The sequence below is a fragment of the Pinus tabuliformis genome, chromosome 3_2 (assembly GCF_031772625.1).
Source record: "Pinus tabuliformis cultivar Carrire ecotype Pingquan chromosome 3_2, CPIR1, whole genome shotgun sequence".
Taxonomy (NCBI): Eukaryota; Viridiplantae; Streptophyta; class Pinopsida; order Pinales; family Pinaceae; genus Pinus; species Pinus tabuliformis.
This window is the reverse complement of record NC_142302.1, coordinates 950357320-950377811: the sequence shown is the minus strand read 5'-3', so window position 1 is coordinate 950377811 and position 20492 is coordinate 950357320. Positions and strand designations below refer to the sequence as shown.

The 20492-nt window shown below is 38.2% G+C and overlaps 1 protein-coding gene across 1 annotated transcript in view; it reads right to left on the bottom strand.

Annotated features, from left to right (window-relative positions):
• Window positions 1–672: 672 nt before the first annotated feature.
• The window catches only part of LOC149183788 (phytochrome-associated serine/threonine-protein phosphatase-like), a 209884-nt gene continuing 190064 nt past the window's right edge, over window positions 673–20492 (bottom strand). Inside the window, exons 5-10 of the mRNA XM_089417247.1 lie at window positions 2215–2325; window positions 1863–1913; window positions 1587–1730; window positions 1371–1466; window positions 1182–1253; window positions 673–1097 (exon numbers count right to left, since the gene is read on the bottom strand). Coding sequence (XP_089273373.1) covers window positions 1014–1097; window positions 1182–1253; window positions 1371–1466; window positions 1587–1730; window positions 1863–1913; window positions 2215–2325 — 558 coding nt within the window. The 3' untranslated portion in view covers window positions 673–1013. The remainder of the gene's footprint in view (window positions 1098–1181; window positions 1254–1370; window positions 1467–1586; window positions 1731–1862; window positions 1914–2214; window positions 2326–20492) is intronic.

The following is a 20492-nucleotide window of genomic DNA, read 5'->3' as shown; positions in this document are numbered from 1 at the left end:
GTATCAACCATTAGTGTTGGTTCCAAGGTTTCATGTCAGACATGTAGTCCATTAGATTTATAGTGGGTTGTTGAAAGGAATGATTATTATCTTCCTTATACAAGTTCAATATACAAGTTCAATTCCAGCCAGTAATATGTTAAACTAAAAAACAAAATAGTGGGTTGTTGAAAGGAATGATTATTATCTTCCTTATCCAAATTCCAGCAAGTAACATGTTAAACTAAAAAACAAAAAAGGAATGATTATTATCTTCCTTATACAAGTTCAATTCCAGCCAGTAATATATTAAACTAAAAAAACAAAATAGTGGGTTGATGAAAGGAATGATTATTATCTTCCTTATCCAAATTCCAGCAAGTAACATGTTAAACTAAAAAACAAAAAAGTCCATCACTTGAAATATGTCGTGTACTTATGCACTAACACTTCCAACTGTACTCTTAAGGCCTTACAAAATAGAAGTTTATTTGTAAAAAAATTGCACTGATTTTTGGCCATGCTCCCCTAACAATACGGTACTTAATGCACCCTCTTTCTCTCCTACTGGATTTAGCAGCTGAACTCAAGAGCTATGGAAGCTGCATTACCAACAGAAGACGTTTTATACATGTACATCGGTGTTTACAAGAGAAAATCCCTGATACATTAAATGATGAATAGACGCGAATGTTGGCTGGACATCCAAATTTGAACTTTCAGGTGTTAAAGTGTAATTTAATTTTCTGTACAGAGGAGATTTGTTTGGACATATTATTGACAAAGCTCAAGCATCGAGAATCTTAGCATTTTAAAAAACTTTGTACACAATTATCTATCCAACATGGACATCTGCATTATCAAACAACTATATGTAGCACAAAACTTAATGAATTCGTATCAAGAATCCCAATAATTTGCCGGGCTTTATAACATACAACAGGATGCAAAATTTCCATCTATATCCTCTACAGGTGAAAAAATGCAGCATCGTTTACAAATGATACAATGCACCAACCAAATTTATTGATTTTCTATAAGAAATATGCACCGGCAGTCCGAGAACCCATCATAGAATTGTTCTCCTCGGTTTCAGTGAAGAATTTCACATCCCTTTCCTGCATTCGAAAGATAACACATATAAAACAGCTGTGATCAAACCGCAGTCAAAATTTGCACAAGATCAAACGGTTCCTGCATACCATGTTCTCGTTAAAGCTCAAAATTGAAGCTACATTGCCACATCGGTAGCAGTAATTTGGTGCTGACCAAACCTGTCAATGCACAAAATAAATTTATTCAGTACGACTCGGGATCAAGAATATATATGCTTCACCACTTTCAAAGACGACAGTCGCATAAAAATTTATATCAAAGGTGCATTTACATACCGTTACTAAGCTTTTGTCTTCGAACATGTACTTCAGGCCTTCCTGCACCAGTTGATGTGCTCGGCAGACAAGTTCCAAGTCATTAATGTGATTGAACTGCACAAGCAAGTCAATTTTAAATGTCTAGTCAGCTAAAATTTCAAATTAAAAATCTGTAATACACTATGCAACTGTCCTTGACATACACATAATAATTAAAATCATACATGCGCTCACCTCGGAAGTTACTCTGCACCCAAAAAGCCATCCAGCACCACGAGGACTAACCGCCCAAGTATCAATATCTTCTGGATCACTCCACATCAAATCACAGAAGGGTCCTTCATGTGGTATTTCACAATGCCTGTCAATAACTCTGATCTGGAAAAATGAGAACACAAAGACACAATATCATAAACCGGCCATCCCATTCTAAGATCAGCAAATTTAACCGAAAATTATTTCTCCAAAATGGTATGATTTCACAGGCTTCTGAGGAAGCTTTATACTAGCCTGATCGATTGCCCGGATGTCAGGTGAGAGACCCCCATGGACACAAAGGACCTACATTTCAATAGCCAACAGACGGTTAAGACGCAATTATTTGCTTCACAACAATATCCACCCCTTTATCTAGCCACCTTCCTCAGGAAGCAGACATCTTAGAAGAGGATCAAATAAAGTTCATGCACTGTTAGAAACACTAATGTTGCAAAGTGAGGCAAGATATCAATTATTGATATGATGATAGAGGGATTTATCATTTTGCCGAGTATAACAGAATATAACATGAGAGATGACATCGTTAGAAGTCGTGTAAAACTCCTCTGAACTCTAGGGAAAATTGAATGATGTACAAACTTACTCGTCTATCAATGATTGCTGACAGTGTGAGGTAATCAAATACATCAGTGCAAAAACGCCATGCATTTGCATTCCCGTACTTTCGCTGGCATTCATCATAAAATCCATAGACCTCATAGACAACCATAGAAAAATCTGTTAGAAGAGCTTGATAGTATGGACTCAACACCTTAAAATAAAATAAAAAGATACATTATGTATACAGTATAGCTTAGGCCTTGATCCTCAGTATCAATTTGCATTTTCAAAAAAAATGAAATTGCAATATGTATTAACGTCCAGTAAAGACCAAAAAAAAATAAAAAGTCAAATGGACTAGTGACTACAAATAGCAATAACAGTCAAGCAAGAGGGGTGCAAAAAGCACCCTAAAAGAAATGAAACGAAGAGTACAAGATTAGCACAAAATTAACTGACTTATACATCTTGTTTCTTCATCTAGTGGATTAGGCTTAGCAAGTCACTCATCGAGCTTAGGACTTTCTAACTCTTGCACCAGGCTATCCTTTGCCTCCAATGCTCGCACAGAGATCAGCTCCTTTAGACCATAATGAGCTGCCCACCTGGCAGATTTCCTTGATCAACTTTTCAAGTCTGAGCTTATCCCTTCAGCCCACACACTACTTGCTGTCAACAGAAAACTCCTCAATCAGCCCTAAGTATTGTTGTTCAATCCCTTCTTGGATCTCGGTAAGCTGTTATAGCTCTGCTAATGATCACTGCACTACCTATGTTGTCTTTACACATACAGCAGCATGTCAACACACTCTCTATATCAACAACAAGCCATTATCTTTGCTCATCAAATAGATCAAACCCTAGCTGCAATATATTCTCACTCAGACATACTCTTAAGACTCATCAGCATGCTATGGCCTTAATAGAACTTTATGACAACTACAGTATATTGGAGCAATACAATACATCAGTAGCACAATATATGAGTGTCTACACAATACGCTGTCCAGCAATATGCTACTCGAGACTTCTGCAACAGTGATCCTCAGCATCAATACACTCTTGCTAACAAAGCCATACAAAGTTCTTGGTCAAAATCCATACAATAGACAGCAGCATACATACAACAATATCAGACAAACAGTCTGTTTCTGACATTAACAATGCATCTCAACTCGGCTGCTCAGTGAGACTTAAGAGACTAACTTTTTGCAATTGATTTTGTGTTCAAGTTTACTTCAAGCAGGCCAAGGATGTGGACAGTGCTCATTAGTCCATTGCGTAACTTATAGTTTCAATTAATCTGAAGTGTCATAATTTGATGCATTATTCTTTCCTCCGGCTCATACACTGTCTACGAAGCTAAGACGATAATTGATCCATGATTGATCCTGAGTTGTAGTGTCACAAGGTTCCTGTGTGTCAGTTACACGACCAATCAGATTCTGCTCTAAGAGCTGCTTGTTTCGCTGCCGCTAAGATTCAAAACCAAATCCAGACATTAAAGATTTCTCTAATCTTTACAAGTTTCTGTTTGACCGTGTAACCCACAGAACCGAGAAATTGGCAGTGCCATGAAATATTTTCTTTTGTTAACAGTCGACAGCAATTACGTACTCTGTGAGGTTTTAAGAATTAAAAAATAAAATAGAACGATAGCGAACATTTGATCTGTTGCAGGATGTTGCAAGTAATAAAATAAAATGCAAGATATCACTTTGTCTAGTTGGAGAACTGGTATTTTAAGTGCAACATATACAAGCACAAATTTCTGAAATAGTGATAATTACTTCTAATGATGTAGAACTTCTTTTAACAATTCCAGTTTTATCATTAAGCAATTGCACTTTAAAAATTCAACCATAAAAACACGAAGACAATAGAGATTACAATACACAAAGAGAACACAAGATTTACCCTATGAAAACCTACTTGGGGGGGGGGGGACCCAGCAACCTTTTCCTTGGAGAAATTCTTCAGTTCAACAAGAGATACACCTAATGCAGCTAGTCAACTATGAGGTCGAACTGACCAACAATGCTATGGTCAAACCTAGTCAAGCAGCCCTCTTGTCAAGCCAAACTTCTACCCTTCAACTTCAGCGCTCTCTGATATACATAGAACGAATTTCGGCCTCCCAGAATATACCCAGAAACTCAGCCTTGCTACCCAGACATTCGACCTACTGCCCAAAAACTGCCTAAAAGTTCACACGTGCAAAGTCAAGAAAGAGAGAGATAAATGCTAAAGATGAACTCATCCTTCTTCTTCACTAAGATGCCCAGAATATTACTTGTCTTGTGTGAGGTCGAATGGTGCTTTGTGGAGGAGGTTGAATTCTCTATATATGGTGTTCCTCCTGTACGAATAAGTGTGTCTCTTCACTGAGGCCGACTTGACTTGAGGGAGAGCCGACTTGACCAGTTTTGAGCCAAAATTTCAAAATTTTCTCTTTTAAATCCGACATGAAGAACCTGTCTTATAATATTATTTCAAGGTCTAACCAATGAGAATGACATGAAGAACATCTTACAAATACATTATATATTTCAAGGGCTAAAATATAAATTACGAAGACCAACCATAGCTACAAAAATTCAAACACTCCCTCTTGGCTAGGGAGGTATTCATAATGACTAAACATGTTTTTTTGTTGACAAATTTCTCTAAGAAAAGGTTATAATCAATCATCACCATAATCAGATCAACAAAAATGTGACACATGGTGAACCAGTAGCATCAATCAGTTACCATAATCTAGCCAAACAACTTTGACACATGGTAAGTCAATAGCATCAACAAGTTACCATAATTTGGGTCGGTACCTCAGAGCTATGGTATATCCTCACCATAATCCCAGTAGATACTCCAGACAAATGGTACATCATTTAGCATCAACTAGTCACCATAATTCAAGTCGGTCCTTGACACAAGGTATCGAGACTAGTCTTGGTTCACCATCATTCGGGTCACTTTCTTTGACACGTGTTGAATCTCCAAAGGCCACACTCTAACTGAGTAATTCGGGGCCTCATGGTTAAACAAACCTGATGCTCCAGGACCAAACCTAACATGTCTTTCTTCATCTTGCATCTGATTTTTATTGTTTTTTATTTTATCTAGATCACCTTCAATTAACCACTTTTCAATCGAACCAATGACCTCCTCATAATAAGATGGACCCTGTTGCAGCAGATAAGGAGGCTTCTGATCTGTCGGCATCTCCTTGTTTCTTTCATCCTCTGACCGATGCTGAAATTTTTGTACCTGTATTGTAATGGCATCCATCTGGCTAGAGTGTTCAACCTTCATAACACTGATTTCCCTGGCATGGTCTTCCTCCATGGTCAATAACTTATTCTGAAGACATATCTAACTAACTTCCATATCTTTTATTACTTTGTCATTATTTGCCTTTATGGTCATCAAGCAATGTTGCATAGAGTTAATCTCTTTCTTATCATTTCCTTGCATGGTAGCCAACTGATTATTATAATCGAATGTCATGATAGTCATTTCTTCATCCATAGTTAATAACTTGTTTTGCATAGAGTTAATTTCCCTATCATGATTAGCTGATAACTAGTTATCTTTGTTCTTCTTCTTCACGAGATTAAGTCAGAGATCTTTGTCACTGTGAAGGCAACCCTAAAACATTTCATCTTCCACTAATTGTATTACACTAAAACTTCACTGAAATATATCTACTATGACATCAAACGGAGGTCACTTAATTCCATTGAAAGTCATCAGAGCTTATATAGCGAAGTTATATCTTTATTTGTGTCTTCACCAAAAATGTCCATACTTTGCCTTTACGAAAAATGTTAAGACTCCATTTTGGAAAAGATCTAAACTTCTTTCTCCTTCATACTTGATGTCTTCATTGTTGTAGCACTCAGCCTGTACCACTGTAACTTTAAACTTAGACTGAACCATGATTACTGTAGTTATACTTTTCCTTCATTGTTGTGGAACCGAAACAGAGATATTGTACCTGTAGTAATTTGAGCTTCATGTCAAAGATATCCACACTTCATTTTAGGGAGATCCGAACTTGTCATTCTGTTGTTACACCGAAACTTTCCCTCTGAAATCCTTATTTAAGTTCTGTGATTGTAATGTGAAGTCCTCATCCTTGCAATGGCATCGAACTTGTATCATTGTGCCTTTCAAGATGTTTAGAATTCCTTTAGACTTGATCTTTAGCACAGATGCACCCAAGTGATTTTCAAATTGCCCTTAACGATAGCTCTGATACCATGTTGGGAAATCCTAGGAGTTGGCAGTTTAAGCGATTTCCCTTATTATGACATTAACTTTTGATGTTTTCATTATTTGTATTAGATCTCTTAATTATTTTTTCTTATCATCAAGATTAATGCTAAACAACAAAAGAAGAGAGCACAAGATATAGGCATGCTTCCAAGGCAAAACCCCCCTCGAGGGGAAAACCCAGTCACAAATTCTTCCTTCAGTAGATTCAAAAGATGAGACGACCAAGACCCTTACAATATAGACTTGAGACTACCTCCATCAAGTCACCCTTCTTCCTTTCACTGTGTTAGCATCGAATACTTGCCATTGAGTTTTCACTGAAACATCATCACTACAATATCTCTGAGGTCATAGCAACGATAGACTTCAGTTTTGTGATGACACCAAGCCCACCATATTGTACTTACACCAAGGCAATATTGGCACCGAGACTGAAGTATGTGATAGCATCAAAATGTGGAAGCACAGAAGTGTGGTATACTAAACAATCTGCATTTTCTTAACTGTGATAGCACCGAGGGTATGTCTCACTGACATCCAAACTTCTCACTGTAATTAGCACCGAAATTGTCTCTGAGATTTCACCGAAACTTCCTCTGAGATGCACCGAAACTTCCTCTCTGTGATCACCAAAATTTGTCTAAAATTGCAAGCTCTAGGTTGATGAAATGCGAAGATCCCGGACTGGTATATATAGTGGTTCATCCGTCCTAAATGAGCCGACATGTATCATGAAGAAATGTGTCTTTTAATTGAGCTGACATATGTTCTTTTGATAATAATTCTTTTGAAGCCGACTTTGAAGAGGTTGTCTTTGATGAGTAGATGACTTGATGGAGGAGTCAAACAATAAATGACTTTGACAATAACCTAAAGCCTACAATGGAGGCTTGACCTATAATTGACCCAAGCATGAAACCCATGCTTTAATAAGTCAATTCAATTTAATAATAAAATTATTTTCACTTTCTTTTGACAAATAAATTACATTTTGACTCAATTACAATAATGAAGACCGAACCTAGTTACATTTTCCAACATGGTCAAACCTGGTCAAGATTCCCTCTTGTCAAGTAAAACTTCTGCCCTTCAACTTTGGCCCTCTCTGATATCCCTAGGCTGAATTTAAACATCCCAGAATATGCCCAGAAACTCGGCCCTGCGGCCTAGTATAATCTGCCCAAAATTTCAGTCTTGTTGCTCCAAAATTCACACATCTGAATTCAATAGAGAGAGAGAGATAAATGCTAAAGATGAACTCGACATTCTTCGTCCTACTTCATCCTTCTTCTTTGCTGAGATGCCCAGAATATTACTTGTCTTGTGTGAGGTCGAATGGTGCCTTGTAGAGGAGGTCAAATGCTCTATATATAATGTTATGCATGTCTGAATGGGTGTGTCTCTTCATTGAGGTCGACTTGACTTAAGGGAGGGCCAACTTGACATGTTTGGAGCCAAAAATTCAAAATTCAAATTTTGAAATTTTCCCTTTTAAATTTAACATGAAGAACATGTCTTATAATAATTCTTTCAAGGGCTAGTCAATGGGAATGACATGAAGAACATGTCTTACAAATACATTATATATTTCAAGGGCTAAAATATAAATTAGGAAGATCAGCAATAGCTACAAAAATTGAATAGAGACTCGACAAAGATGGAAACCAATATTGGATTCATTACTTTGTCATGATTCACAAAGATTTGCATTTGTGTAATAGATTTACTTGTTCCAAAATAGTAATATGTAGCGTTGGCATCTAGCTGTCATTTATTAGAAAAGGTCACTCACTGTATTGTGACTAGATCATACCAAAACCCTGCAACAGGTCAATCACTATGCTATAACCAAATCAAACGAAGTCTCTGCTCAGGTCAAGTTCCAACAAAATTTTGCAGACAATTGTAAACAACAAACTATGAAACCATGACAATGAGACCGCAGATAATTATCACTGCCCCGTGTATTTGATTGTTCTCTGCAATCAACCCTTATCTAGCTCGATTCTCGAAGAGAATGTCACCACAGGGTATATGGCCTAAGCTAGGGCATAGACCAACCCTAAAAAGACCTTCCTTCATTTATCCAGCAACACGGATCCAACCAGAACCCTCAGCCTTTTCTAGTTGTGGCTATGTCGTTGTAGCCATCACAACTCTCAGAATTTGGCCTCTCTAGCTACTCTCGCAAAATCGCTCGGATACCATGTTGATTTTTATACAATAAACACAATAGAAACCATTTTTTTTATCTCATAATTACTTCAAATGATCTTCAATTTTTTATTTTTTTTAAGGTGGTTCACAAACACTGGGTGGCCGCTACATCCACAGAAAAATTTGGGCAGATCAACCTCGAAGGGAATCAAATCCTATTAGCCAAACTAGCAGGGCCTAACCCCAAGGGCATCGAGGAGAATTGTCACTGTGACCTCCCAATTAGCGAGGTACTTAGCAACGCAAACTTGACCAGTTGACTAACCATTGGGGATTCTAATGATCTTCAATTGATTTATCTTGTGCCACATATATCATTAAGTAATTATACAAAGAAAATCTCAATTGTAATACGGCGAAAACAGTAGAAACAAATAAGATCATAAAGAGACAACAATGTTTCCCCAAACTTGGGAGAAAACCCAGCAACTCTTCTAGGAGAAATTCTTCTTCAACAAAGTTTAAAATAAAACATCTAAAATCTGTGCCAAAAACCAAGTCCAAACTTTAGCCATTTCATCATTTTTCTGCTCCCACGAGTGTCTTCTATATAAGAGAGATGATGAGGGAGTGTGACAAATGAAGTGTCACATTATATATATCCATACAAGTCGAATGGTGCATTTACCCCAAGGGATGCACTATTAATTTTAGATAACAATGGTATGTTCTATGCTTGTATCAATTACTTCAATGTCTTTTTGTTAGCCCAATGATAATTTCCACTCTAATTTCCAATAGCTATCACATTAACCATTAATTCACATTGACAATAATTAAAGATAGAACATGAACAATAAAATGTAGAAGACAAGCCAAAACAAGAGAACACAAGAATTCGGCTCAAACCAGGGAAAAAACCCCAAGATCGGGGAAACCCTTAATCAGTCCTTCTGATTATCAAATATCATATGTTTAGTCAAGATATATCCAATCGAATACAATGATGAAAATCGAAGTCAAAGTGACTTGACTTTTGTAAAGTATCCAAACGAATTGCAAATCTGATCTGCTTGATAGGGGTCTGCAAATCTAAAAAGTTAACAGCAGTCAACTTGCCCTAACCAGTCAACAGGCAATGGTCAATGCAGCAATCAAACTTCTCCTTCTTGAGCTCAATCAACCTTAGTTAAACTCGACCTTCCTTACTGGCCAAAGTCAGCCAAAAACAGTCCTCCAAAGTCCAGTCAAATTCTATCAAAAGAGAGAGAAAGTCTTCTGTAATTTTATGCGATCAAAACAGCAGTCAACGCTGGTCAAAGTGCCCAAATTTCCTGAATTTTTGTGCCCCACAACTCGGCCCTCCAAGATTGAACATTTGGTGGTCAAAGTAAGTCAAATAAAGAATAGAAACTCGGTCAAACAAAGTCAAATTGTCCTGTTGGAGAAAGTCAACCCAAATAGTCAAAGATGCCTCCAAAAATCTCGCACATGTGAAGAAGAATACACTTCCCTCTAATCTGTACGAACCAATCAATGTACGAGAGAGAAGGAACGATGTGTTGTGAATGTGCCAAATGAGGATGAAGGTCTCTTCTATTTATATGTGATGGAGAGGGGTTCAATTTGTCTAATTAACCCCAAGCCGACCTTGACCAATTGCACATGTGTGGGCTGACCTTCAAAATCATATTTCTCCTTGTCCAAATTCAGTGAGCCTTAGGTCAATTTTGGACCTCTTGGAAAGAGGAATTCAATCCAATAATCATCTTCTTCAAATGAGCTGCCCAAAGTGGAATTTGGCCCTAGTTGCACATTTTAACACTCCCTCTCAACTAGGGAGAATTCCACCTACCAATATCCATCCATCATCATGCCATTCTGATCATCATGTACTATCTTTGCATCTCGTCTCATCTCTACAGAAGATTGATATAGATAACAAGAAGGATCGATCAAAAGTGAGTCACAAGACATTACCACTCTCCACTAACAAAAACCAGTCCACACAACCAGGGATAGAACCCCAATCAAACTTGATCCTGAGCGATGAAGTTGTTGAGCACCATGCTTCCTAGACATAGGGAGTACGGCAATACACGATGCGTCCATCTATAGTGCGTCCATCTGTAGTTTGCACAGCGGCAACAGAAAATCCAGCCCGAGGGCGGACGTGACCAGAGCGCAGGGCAGTATGGGTGTCAGTGAATGCGGGGGACAAGGGATTAATGAGAAAAGAGGGAATGGCAGTAATGAATTGAACTAGAACGTTTTATGAGTTGCACAACGATTCGCCGGAGGACCAAGAGGCTCTGATACCAATGAAGTGAAAACTTCTTGATAAACAGAAATATATGTATAAATATTTTATTAAAAAGATGAATTGACAAATGATGATTGTTTACATTGGGGTTCCTGGCTTATATATCGCCATGGGCACCCTTTGGGGAAAGGGCATGATCTTATGATCGTGCCCTTTCGTCTAATTTAACCTAAAATTAAATAATAAACCTAAAACTAACTAATTTTTTACATAACATTGCCTTCCTCTCGAAAGAATGCTTTGTCCTCAAAGCATACGTAACGACGGATGTTGTTGACAAAATGCTTCATTCTCCCAAGAAGCATCTTCTTCGGTAAGTTCTTCCACTTGATCAGATATTCCAAGATGATCAAAGTCCCACACTTTAAAAGGTCTTGGATTAATCTCTCAATTTCCGTTTTTTGGTGATGTGAATATCGGTATGGCTTGATGTTGACGGGGTCTGATCTTGCCTTGACTTCTATTGTATGCTCAATTTCCCTATTAGGTGGCATCTTCATAGGTAGGTCTTGAAATACTTTTTCATGCTTCCTAATTAGATCTTGTATCTCTGGTGACTCTTCACTAGTCATATTTGCAAATAACATTTCTAGCTGGTGACATTGTACTACATAAGCAGGTGCTCCTTTTCGACTCATCTTCATCATCTAAGATGATGATACAATTTGATTCTCTGGTGCTTGGAATCCGTGTAATTTGTACTTCTGACCTCCCCATTTGAATTTTATAAATTGTACTTGATGGTTAGTGGCATAAGTACCTAAAGATCGTAGCAATTGGATACCTAAGACTACATCTACTCCTCCTAACAATACCGTGAAGAACGGAGCCTCTAAATTAAAGTCTTGAATCTGCAATTTGACCTTATAGCATTTCCCCACCTTTTCAATCTTCTTACCGTTAGCTACCATCACTTTCTTGTTTGGTAAGGGAAATGAAAAAATATTGAGTCTCTTTGCCATGGTTGCATCTAAAAAATTGTGTGCGCTACCAAAGTCGATGAGAACCACCACATTGTTCTTCTTTATGTGTCCTTTTAACTTTAAAGTCTGAGGTTGTGATATACCTATCATAGTTGATAATGACACTTGTGGAAAACTTCCGTCATCTAATTCTGGTGAGAATTCTGGGGCATCTTCTATTTCTTCTATTTCAGAATCTTCACTGTTTGACTCATTGGTTGCTTCACAATTATCTAGGTTCTTTGGTTCTTTTCCTTTAGCACACCTATGTTTGGGTCCCACTTCTCACCACAGCGCTTGCATTTACCCTCTTTTATCCTTTGCGTTTCCACATTAGATTTTTCATCTTCACGACGATGTGGTGGAACATATCTTGTATTATTTGAGTCCACATACTGGGGTATTCTTCGTCTTGAATATGTTTTTTCCGCTTTTGACCAAAATATTGGTTTGAATTTCTTTTTGGCTATTTTTGCTTTCCGTCTTGCTACTTCTATTGATGTAATGTCATGCATCTCGAGTTCTACTTGTAAATGGGTTTTGAGTCCCGAGATGTATGATTGAATTAGACGAGATTCTGATAACCCAGGTACTCATGTTACTAAGGTCTCCCATTCTTGAGTGTATTCGTCCACACTTCCTTTTTGTCGTAATTTGATGAGTTTTGAAAAGAACTCTTCTTCCTTTACACCTTGGAATCTTTTAAAGAATGCATCTTTAAATTTTCTCCAGCTAATGACGTGTGTTGTCTTTTTCCACCACATATACCAGTTATATGCTTCTCATTCCATTTTCATGGATGTGTGCCTGAGCTTTTCGTTATCGTCATTGATGTCATATATCCCAAAGTATTCTTCTGCTTTATTTATCCATGCAACATTGTTTTTTTCGTTTCCATCGAATTTAGGCATCTCGACTTTTACCCTTCACTGGTATGTCACTAATGGTTGAGCGAAAAAGGGTTGTTGATTGGTAAAGGTATCCCAGAGTTGCTTGTTTGTAAGGGTTGCGTTACTCACTTCTTGGTGGGGTGTCGTTGATTTTTTTGGGGATTCAACTTTTTCATGAGAGTTTGTTGACTTTGTTGAATCTGATGAGATGTGCTCTTGATTCTCTTCATTTTCTTTTAGTGGTTGTGCGGGTGTACAATTCGCCTTTTTACACAAAAGTTTCAGCATTGTTAAGGCCTCTCCGATTTCTAACTCTGTTTGGACATGTTGGTTTTCCATCTTTATTTCTATTTGATTTGTTGTATCCTGAAGATTTTTTATTTTGTCAGCCTGATTTTTGATATCGTCAGCGCACCTCTCAAGCTTGATATGGAATTCATCTAATCTTTTATTGACCTCATCGTGGTTGTTATTTATCTTATGCTCCGCATCAACCAATTTTTTTTTAAATCCGCCATTGTCATAGTCGACATTGAGCGAGTTTGTGGGGGGGTGTATTTATCTGCCAGCTTAAAATTTTAATAATAATTTTTTTAAATAATTAAATTAAATTAATTAATTTAATTATATGACATAAGTTTTTTTTTAATAAATTTAATTAATTAAATTAATTATATATATATATATATATATATATATATATATATATATATATATATCAGTTACGTCCCCCTGCCATAGTCACGTCTTTTGACTGTTCATAAAAACTTACCGATTTTTTTTTTATTAGTCGCTATATGTGATAACCGAGCGAGCGAGGGACGACGTTAGGGTGGAGAGCGTGACTGTTGTGGAACTCGGTGTTCACCGGGGACAATGGCGGTTGCAATAAGGATGACTAGCAAAAGGGCGGAAGCGAACAGGGTAAGCCCACCACCGGACGGATGGTAATGGACGGTGCGGAGGCAGCGGTACGATGGCAAATAGGGTCGAGCGATAGCTGTGTAGTCTGCACAGAGGCAACAGAAAATCTAGCCCGAGGGCGGACGTGACTAGAGCACAGGGCAGTATGGGCGTGAGTGAATGCGGGGGACAACGGATTAATGACAAAAGAGGGAATGGCAGTAATGAATTGAACTGGAGCGTTTTATGAGTTGCACAACGATTCGCCGGAGGACCGAGAGGCTCTGATACCAATGAAGTGAAAACTTCTTAATAAAAAAAAATATATGTATAAATATTTTATTAAAAAGATGAATTGACAGATGATGATTGCTTACATTGGGGTTCCTGGGGATTCAACTTTTTCATGAGAGTTTGTTGACTTTGTTGAATCTGATGAGATGTGCTCTTGATTCTCTTCATTTTCTTTTAGTGGTTGTGCGGGTGTACAATTCGCCTTTTTACACAAAAGTTTCAGCATTGTTAAGGCCTCTCTGATTTCTACTTCTGTTTGGACATGTTGGTTTTCCATCTTTATTTCTATTCGATTTGTCGTATCCTGAAGATTTTTTATTTTGTCAGCCTGATTTTTGATATCGTCAGCCCACCTCTCAAGCTTGATATGGAATTCATCTAATCTTTTATTGACCTCATCGTGGTTGTTATTTATCTTATGCTCCGCGTCAACCAATTTTTTTTTTTAAATCCGCCATTGTCATAGTTGACATTGAGCGAGTTTGTGGGGGGGTGTATTTATCTGCCAGCTTAAAATTTTAATAATAATTTTTTTAAATAATTAAATTAAATTAATTAATTTAATTATATGACATAAGTTTTTTTTAATAAATTTAATTAATTAAATTAATTAATTATATATATATATATATATATATCTTACGGACAGTTACGTCCCCCTGCCACAGTCACGTCTTTTGACTGTTCAGAAAAACTTACCGATTTTTTTTTATTAGTCGCTATATGTGATAACCGAGCGAGCGAGGTATGACGTTAGGGTGGAGAGCGTGACTGTTGTGGAACTCGGTGTTCACCGGGGACAATGGCGGCTGCAATAAGGATGACTAGCAAAAGGGCGGAAGAGAACAGGGTAAGCCCACCAGCGGACGGATGGTAATGGACGGTGCGGAGGCAGCAGTACGATGGCAAATAGGGTCGAGCGATAGCTGTGTAGTCTGCACAGAGGTAACAGAAAATCCAGCCCGAGGGCGGACGTGACTAGAGCACAGGGCAGTATGGGCGTGAGTGAATGCGGGGGACAAGGGATTAATGACAAAAGAGGGAATGACAGTAATGAATTGAACTGGAACGTTTTATGAGTTGCACAACGATTCGCCGGAGGACCGAGAGGCTCTGATACCAATGAAGTGAAAACTTCTTAATAAACAAAAATATATGTATAAATATTTTATTAAAAAGATGAATTGACAGATGATCATTGTTTACATTGGGGTTCCTGGCTTATATATCGCCATGGGCACCCTTTGGGGAAAGGGCATGATCTTATGATCGTGCCCTTTCATCTAATTTAACCTAAAATTAAATAATAAACCTAAAACTAACTAATTTTTTACATAACATCATCCAAGAATATCCATGTAGCAACATCCTAACGTGCTCTTTCTATCCACCACACTGTCAACCCAGTCAGTGCCATAATATCCATGTAGCCTCAAATTCTCGGCAATGTATCTCAATCCATAGTTGATAGTGCCACAGAGATATCTTAAGAGATTCTTTGCAGCAACCCAATGTATGTGATGAGGCTCAACCATAAATTGAATCAAAATATTTACAGTAAAGCATATGTCAGGTCGAGAGTTTACCAAGAACATCAGGGCCCCCACAAGTTGTTTATATTCAGAAGGATTTTCCAATTCGGGACCAACAGCACTTCCACATAGCTTCTTGAAGTTTAGTTCCATCGGAGTAGACACAGACTTGCATTCCACCATCCCACATCTTTCTAATAGCTTCACAATGTATTTCCCTTGAGAAATGAAAATCTCGCCTAGCTTTTTCCAGACATCTAGGTCTAAGAAGTAATGCGTCAATCCTAGGTCCTTCATCTCAAATTCGGGTGTCAACTCCCTCTGGCATTGATAAATGAGAGGGTGTGCACCAGTTAGAAAGAGATCATCAACATAAAGGACCAAAATAAATGGCATGTCCTTTTCTGTGAAGTATAGGTTTGGATCAACATAGCTCCTTGTAAATCCCAACTTCATAAGATAGCTATCAATCCTTTCGTACTAATCCCTAGGGACTTGCTTTAACCCATAGAGAGCTTTCTTCAACCTGCATATATGATACCTTCGATCTTGTACTTCAAACCGCTGTGGTTGCTCCAAATAGACTTCTTCCTTAAGAGAGTCATGCATGAAGGCAGTCTTCACGTCCATCTGATGTAGGCTCCATCCTTGATTGGCAGCAAGAGAAATCATAGAATGGACAGTCATATATTGGGCAACCGATGCAAATATTTCATCATAGTCCACTCCTTCCTTTCGAGAGAAGCCACAAGCTACGAACCTTGCCTTATACATTTTAGCACTTCCATCAGCTCCACGTTTTATCTTGTAGATCCATTTAGAAGTGACCACAAACTTGTCCATGGGTCTAGGCAGCACTTCCCAAACATCATTCTTCATGATTAACTCATCCTCCTCACTGATCGCATCTTCCATACCTGGCGTTTACAGCTTCTTCGGATGTTCAAGGTTTAGATTGAATAATAGTACTCATGGCAACCAAGTACCCTTGATACCTATTAGGCTTCTTACTTTCCCGAAATATCCCTCTTGGAGCAGTATGTTTTTCAGCATCTTGAAGTGTATCCTTGAGCCATAGTGGTCTTTTCCTTGAGGTAGAGGGATCACCAGGAGGTGGATCAAGAGGATCCATCGGGCATAGACTCATCTATCGAAGGTTCTTCTTGTCTTTTGGCAATATCATCATCGTCCTTCCTTGAGATGGGGAGATCTTTGGCTTTCTTGAGGGAAGTGTCTTCATCAAAGGTAACATCTCTACTTACTTCTACATCTCTTTGACTAGGTACATAAATTCTATATGCCTTTGAATTTTCACTGTATCCAACGAATAAACCTTTCTTATCGAAATCTTCCAACTTATTCCTTTTTTCTTTAGACACATGAAAATACACATGACAACCAAAGATTCTAAATGAGAAACATTAGGTTTCTTACTAGTGAAGACTTCCTCGAGTGTCTTGAAATTCAAGGCTTGATTAGGGCTCCTATTTTGAACATATACGGCAGTGTTGGCAGCTTCTCCCCACAAGAATTTTGGTAGACCTTGCTCATTTATCATGGCATGGGTAGCTTCCATGATTGTTCAATTCTTCCTTTCAACAACACCATTCTGCTCTACACTGTATGGAACAGTCGTCTCCCTCTTAATGTCAGTCTCTCCTCAACGTCTTGATCTTCTTCCCAGTTTGATTCTCCACCAGTGCTTTGAAAGAACGGAACCATTTGAACAGTTCATCCTTCTTCAAGAAATAAATCCATGTTTTACGTGAGAAGTCATCCACAAAGATTGCATAATGTGGATCCTCCTGATGAAGTTATGGGCAAGGCACCAGACAGGTCAGAATGGATCAATTGAAGAATATCAATTACCTTGCTTTCACTAGAAGGGAATGGTCCCCTTTTATGTTTACCAACTACACATCCCTGACATACTCCTTCATGGTTCATGTTAAACTCAGGCATCCATGTGACCATCTTCCTTGCCCTTGGTAAAGCTTTGTAATGTAAGTGGGCAAATCTCCGGTGCTATAACTCACATTGAATAGAAGTATCACTTGCCAAAGCTCCCAAATGACTTACACCAACTTGATAGAGACCATCAACCCTAAATCCAAGAGTAAAAGCATCTTTAGGGGTTTTATGCCATATACATACCTTTCCATCAATGAAATCTACCTTGAAGCCTTTTGTCTTCCATTGCAGAAATAGACACAAGGTTCCTCTTTAAATCGGGCACATATAACACTTCTTGTAAATGTATGGTTTGAACATAATTTAAGTGAAGAGTGACAACTCCTATCCCTTTCACGGGATAGGTGGCATTATCTCTAAGTATAATCTTTAGATTAGTTTTCTTCTCAACAAAATTTGAGAGGGCCTCCTTGTATCCAGTGAAATGCCTTGAGGCTCCACTATCAATTAACCAATGATCCAAAGTATCCTGAGGAGAGGCAATAGATAAAGCATAAATAAGACAGAACTCATCTTGTTTTTCTACAACATTACGTTTATCATATCTAGCATTGCTTATCCTCTTAAGAGGTTGATTATTTCCTTCTCAGGCAGCGGGAGTATTCCTCTTTCCTTTGTAGTGATACCTGTTGTTCCTTTGATTGCCATTGCTTTTGAAATTGTTGTTGTTGTTATTGTCATCCCTTGGAGGATTTTTCTTGTGAGGACACTCTCTAGCATAGTGGTCGAACCTATTGCAATTGTAGCATCTTCCTTTGCCTCTTCCTTTGAATCCCTTCTTAGATCCTTGAACCTATCTCCTTGGACCAACATCATTCTTCCTCTTATCATGTGCAGAGAAAGCAGTAGGTTCATTTCCATTGTAGGATTTATCTCTCTCCATCATCATTGTTTACTCTTGAGTGCATCTAGCCAATAACTCATCAAAACCAGGTATCCTATCATTGTCGAGCATGGTGGTGACAAATATATCCTATGGTCTTGAAATACCTCCTAGAGAAATGACAGTGAGTTCCCTGCCAATGATAACTTCTCCAATAGATAGCAATTCATTCTTGATTTGAGTTATTCTCATGAAGTAGGATTGATAGATTATCCTTTATCAATCTTGATATCCTTCAACTTGTTCTTGAGAAAGATAATTTGACTTGCATTGTTCACTTTGAACATCCCAACCAACTTATCATATATTTCCTTAGAAGTTCCCAAATCATAAATATATGCAACCAAATGCTTTTGAATGGAGTCAATTATAATTTCTTACCTTTAACCTCACCTTTTCTATACTTCGTTTTAACAGTAGCATGTGCATTTGAAGGAGGCTCCACCACTTTTCCTTGCACATAGTCCAATACTTCATGCTCTTCCAAAGTCAGGTCCAAAGTCATCTTCCATGCATGATAGTTAGATTTGTCATTGATGTCAGGCCAGGCAGTAACTCTCCAAAGGCAGAAAAAACTGATTCGTGTATATTCCATAGGTAACCCATTGTTATATACAATAGGGAGTGATTGTTCAGTTCATCTCCCAATGACTGTTCACCTTCCCAATTTATTTATTTACATAAAATTCCCAATCATGAAGATTAGGTGTCAACATTCCGCCCCTAATCTGAAGGGGTGTTGGTGAGTCCAAGCATCATTCTGAATCGTTCAAGCTTTTCCCTTCCAAGTGCTTTGGTGAAGATGTCTGCAATTTGCTCATTTGTGGAACAATGACGGAGATGGATTGTTTTGGCCTCAACATGATGTCGAATCAGATGATATTTAGTATTGATATGCTTTGTTCGATCATGGAACTTTGGGTTCTTGGCCAACTTTATTGCAGAGGTGTTATCAATCATGAGTGGAGTTGACTGTACTTGTTTTACCTGCAAATCTTCAAGAATTTTCCTGAGCCACACAATTTCTTTCGTTGCTTCAGCTGCTACCACGTATTCTGCTTCTGTTGTGGAATCTGCTGGAATTGATTGTTTGCGTGATCTCCAGAAGACAGCTCCTGATCCAAGACTCATAGCATATCCTGAAGTAGATACCCCAGTTTCTTTGTCTCCATCGAAGTCTAAATCAGAGTATCCAATCAAGCTGAAGTCGTCCACCTGTGTATACTTGATTCCAAGGTCTTGAGTTCCCTTCAAGTACCTTAGAACTCTTTTTGCAGCAGACCAATGTCCCTCACAAGGCTTTTGCATGAACCTGGAGAGGATTCCAACAATAAATGAAATTTCGGGTCGGGTAGTAGTGAGGTAGATGAGACTTCCTACAAGATGTCTATACTTTGTTGCATCCTCAAATTCCTTTCCTTCAATAGATGTGAGCTTTAAGTTTTGTTCCATTGGAGTAGAAAGAGGATTGCATTCTGTCATGCCAAATCTGTTTAACAAATCTCCAATGTATTTCTTTTGAGAAAGAAATATGACTTTTGGATGTTGGGTTACTTCAATGCCAAGATAGTAATGAACATAGCCCAAATTAGTCATTTCAAAACTTTTCCCCAATTCCTTCTTTATGGATGCAATGTAGCTTTCATTGTTCCCTGTCATTAAAAGATCATCTACATATACCACAAGATACACAACTGTTTTGCCAACTTTCTTGACAAACAAAGTTGCATCATCAAGATCAAAATGATTGAAGTTGAGTTTCAGAAGATGCTCAGTTAGTTTTCATACCAGGCTCGCGGTGCTTGTTTGAGGCCATACAAGGACTTCAGAAGTTTGCATACTTTATGTTCATGTCCTTTCACAGCAAATCCTTCAGGCTAGGACATAAAAACATTCTCTTTTAGATCTCCATTCAAGAATGCAGTTTTTACATCCATTTGATGGACTTTCCAACCGTTCTGAGCTGCTAGTGCAAAGAGTGTCCGGATGGTGGCCCATTTTGCTGTGGGGGCAAAAGTTTCCTCATAATCGACCCCTTCCTTCTGTGCAAAACCTTTTGCCACAAGCCTAGCTTTGTGCTTGTCAAGTGAGCCATCAGCTTTGTACTTGTTCTTGTAGACCCACTTGC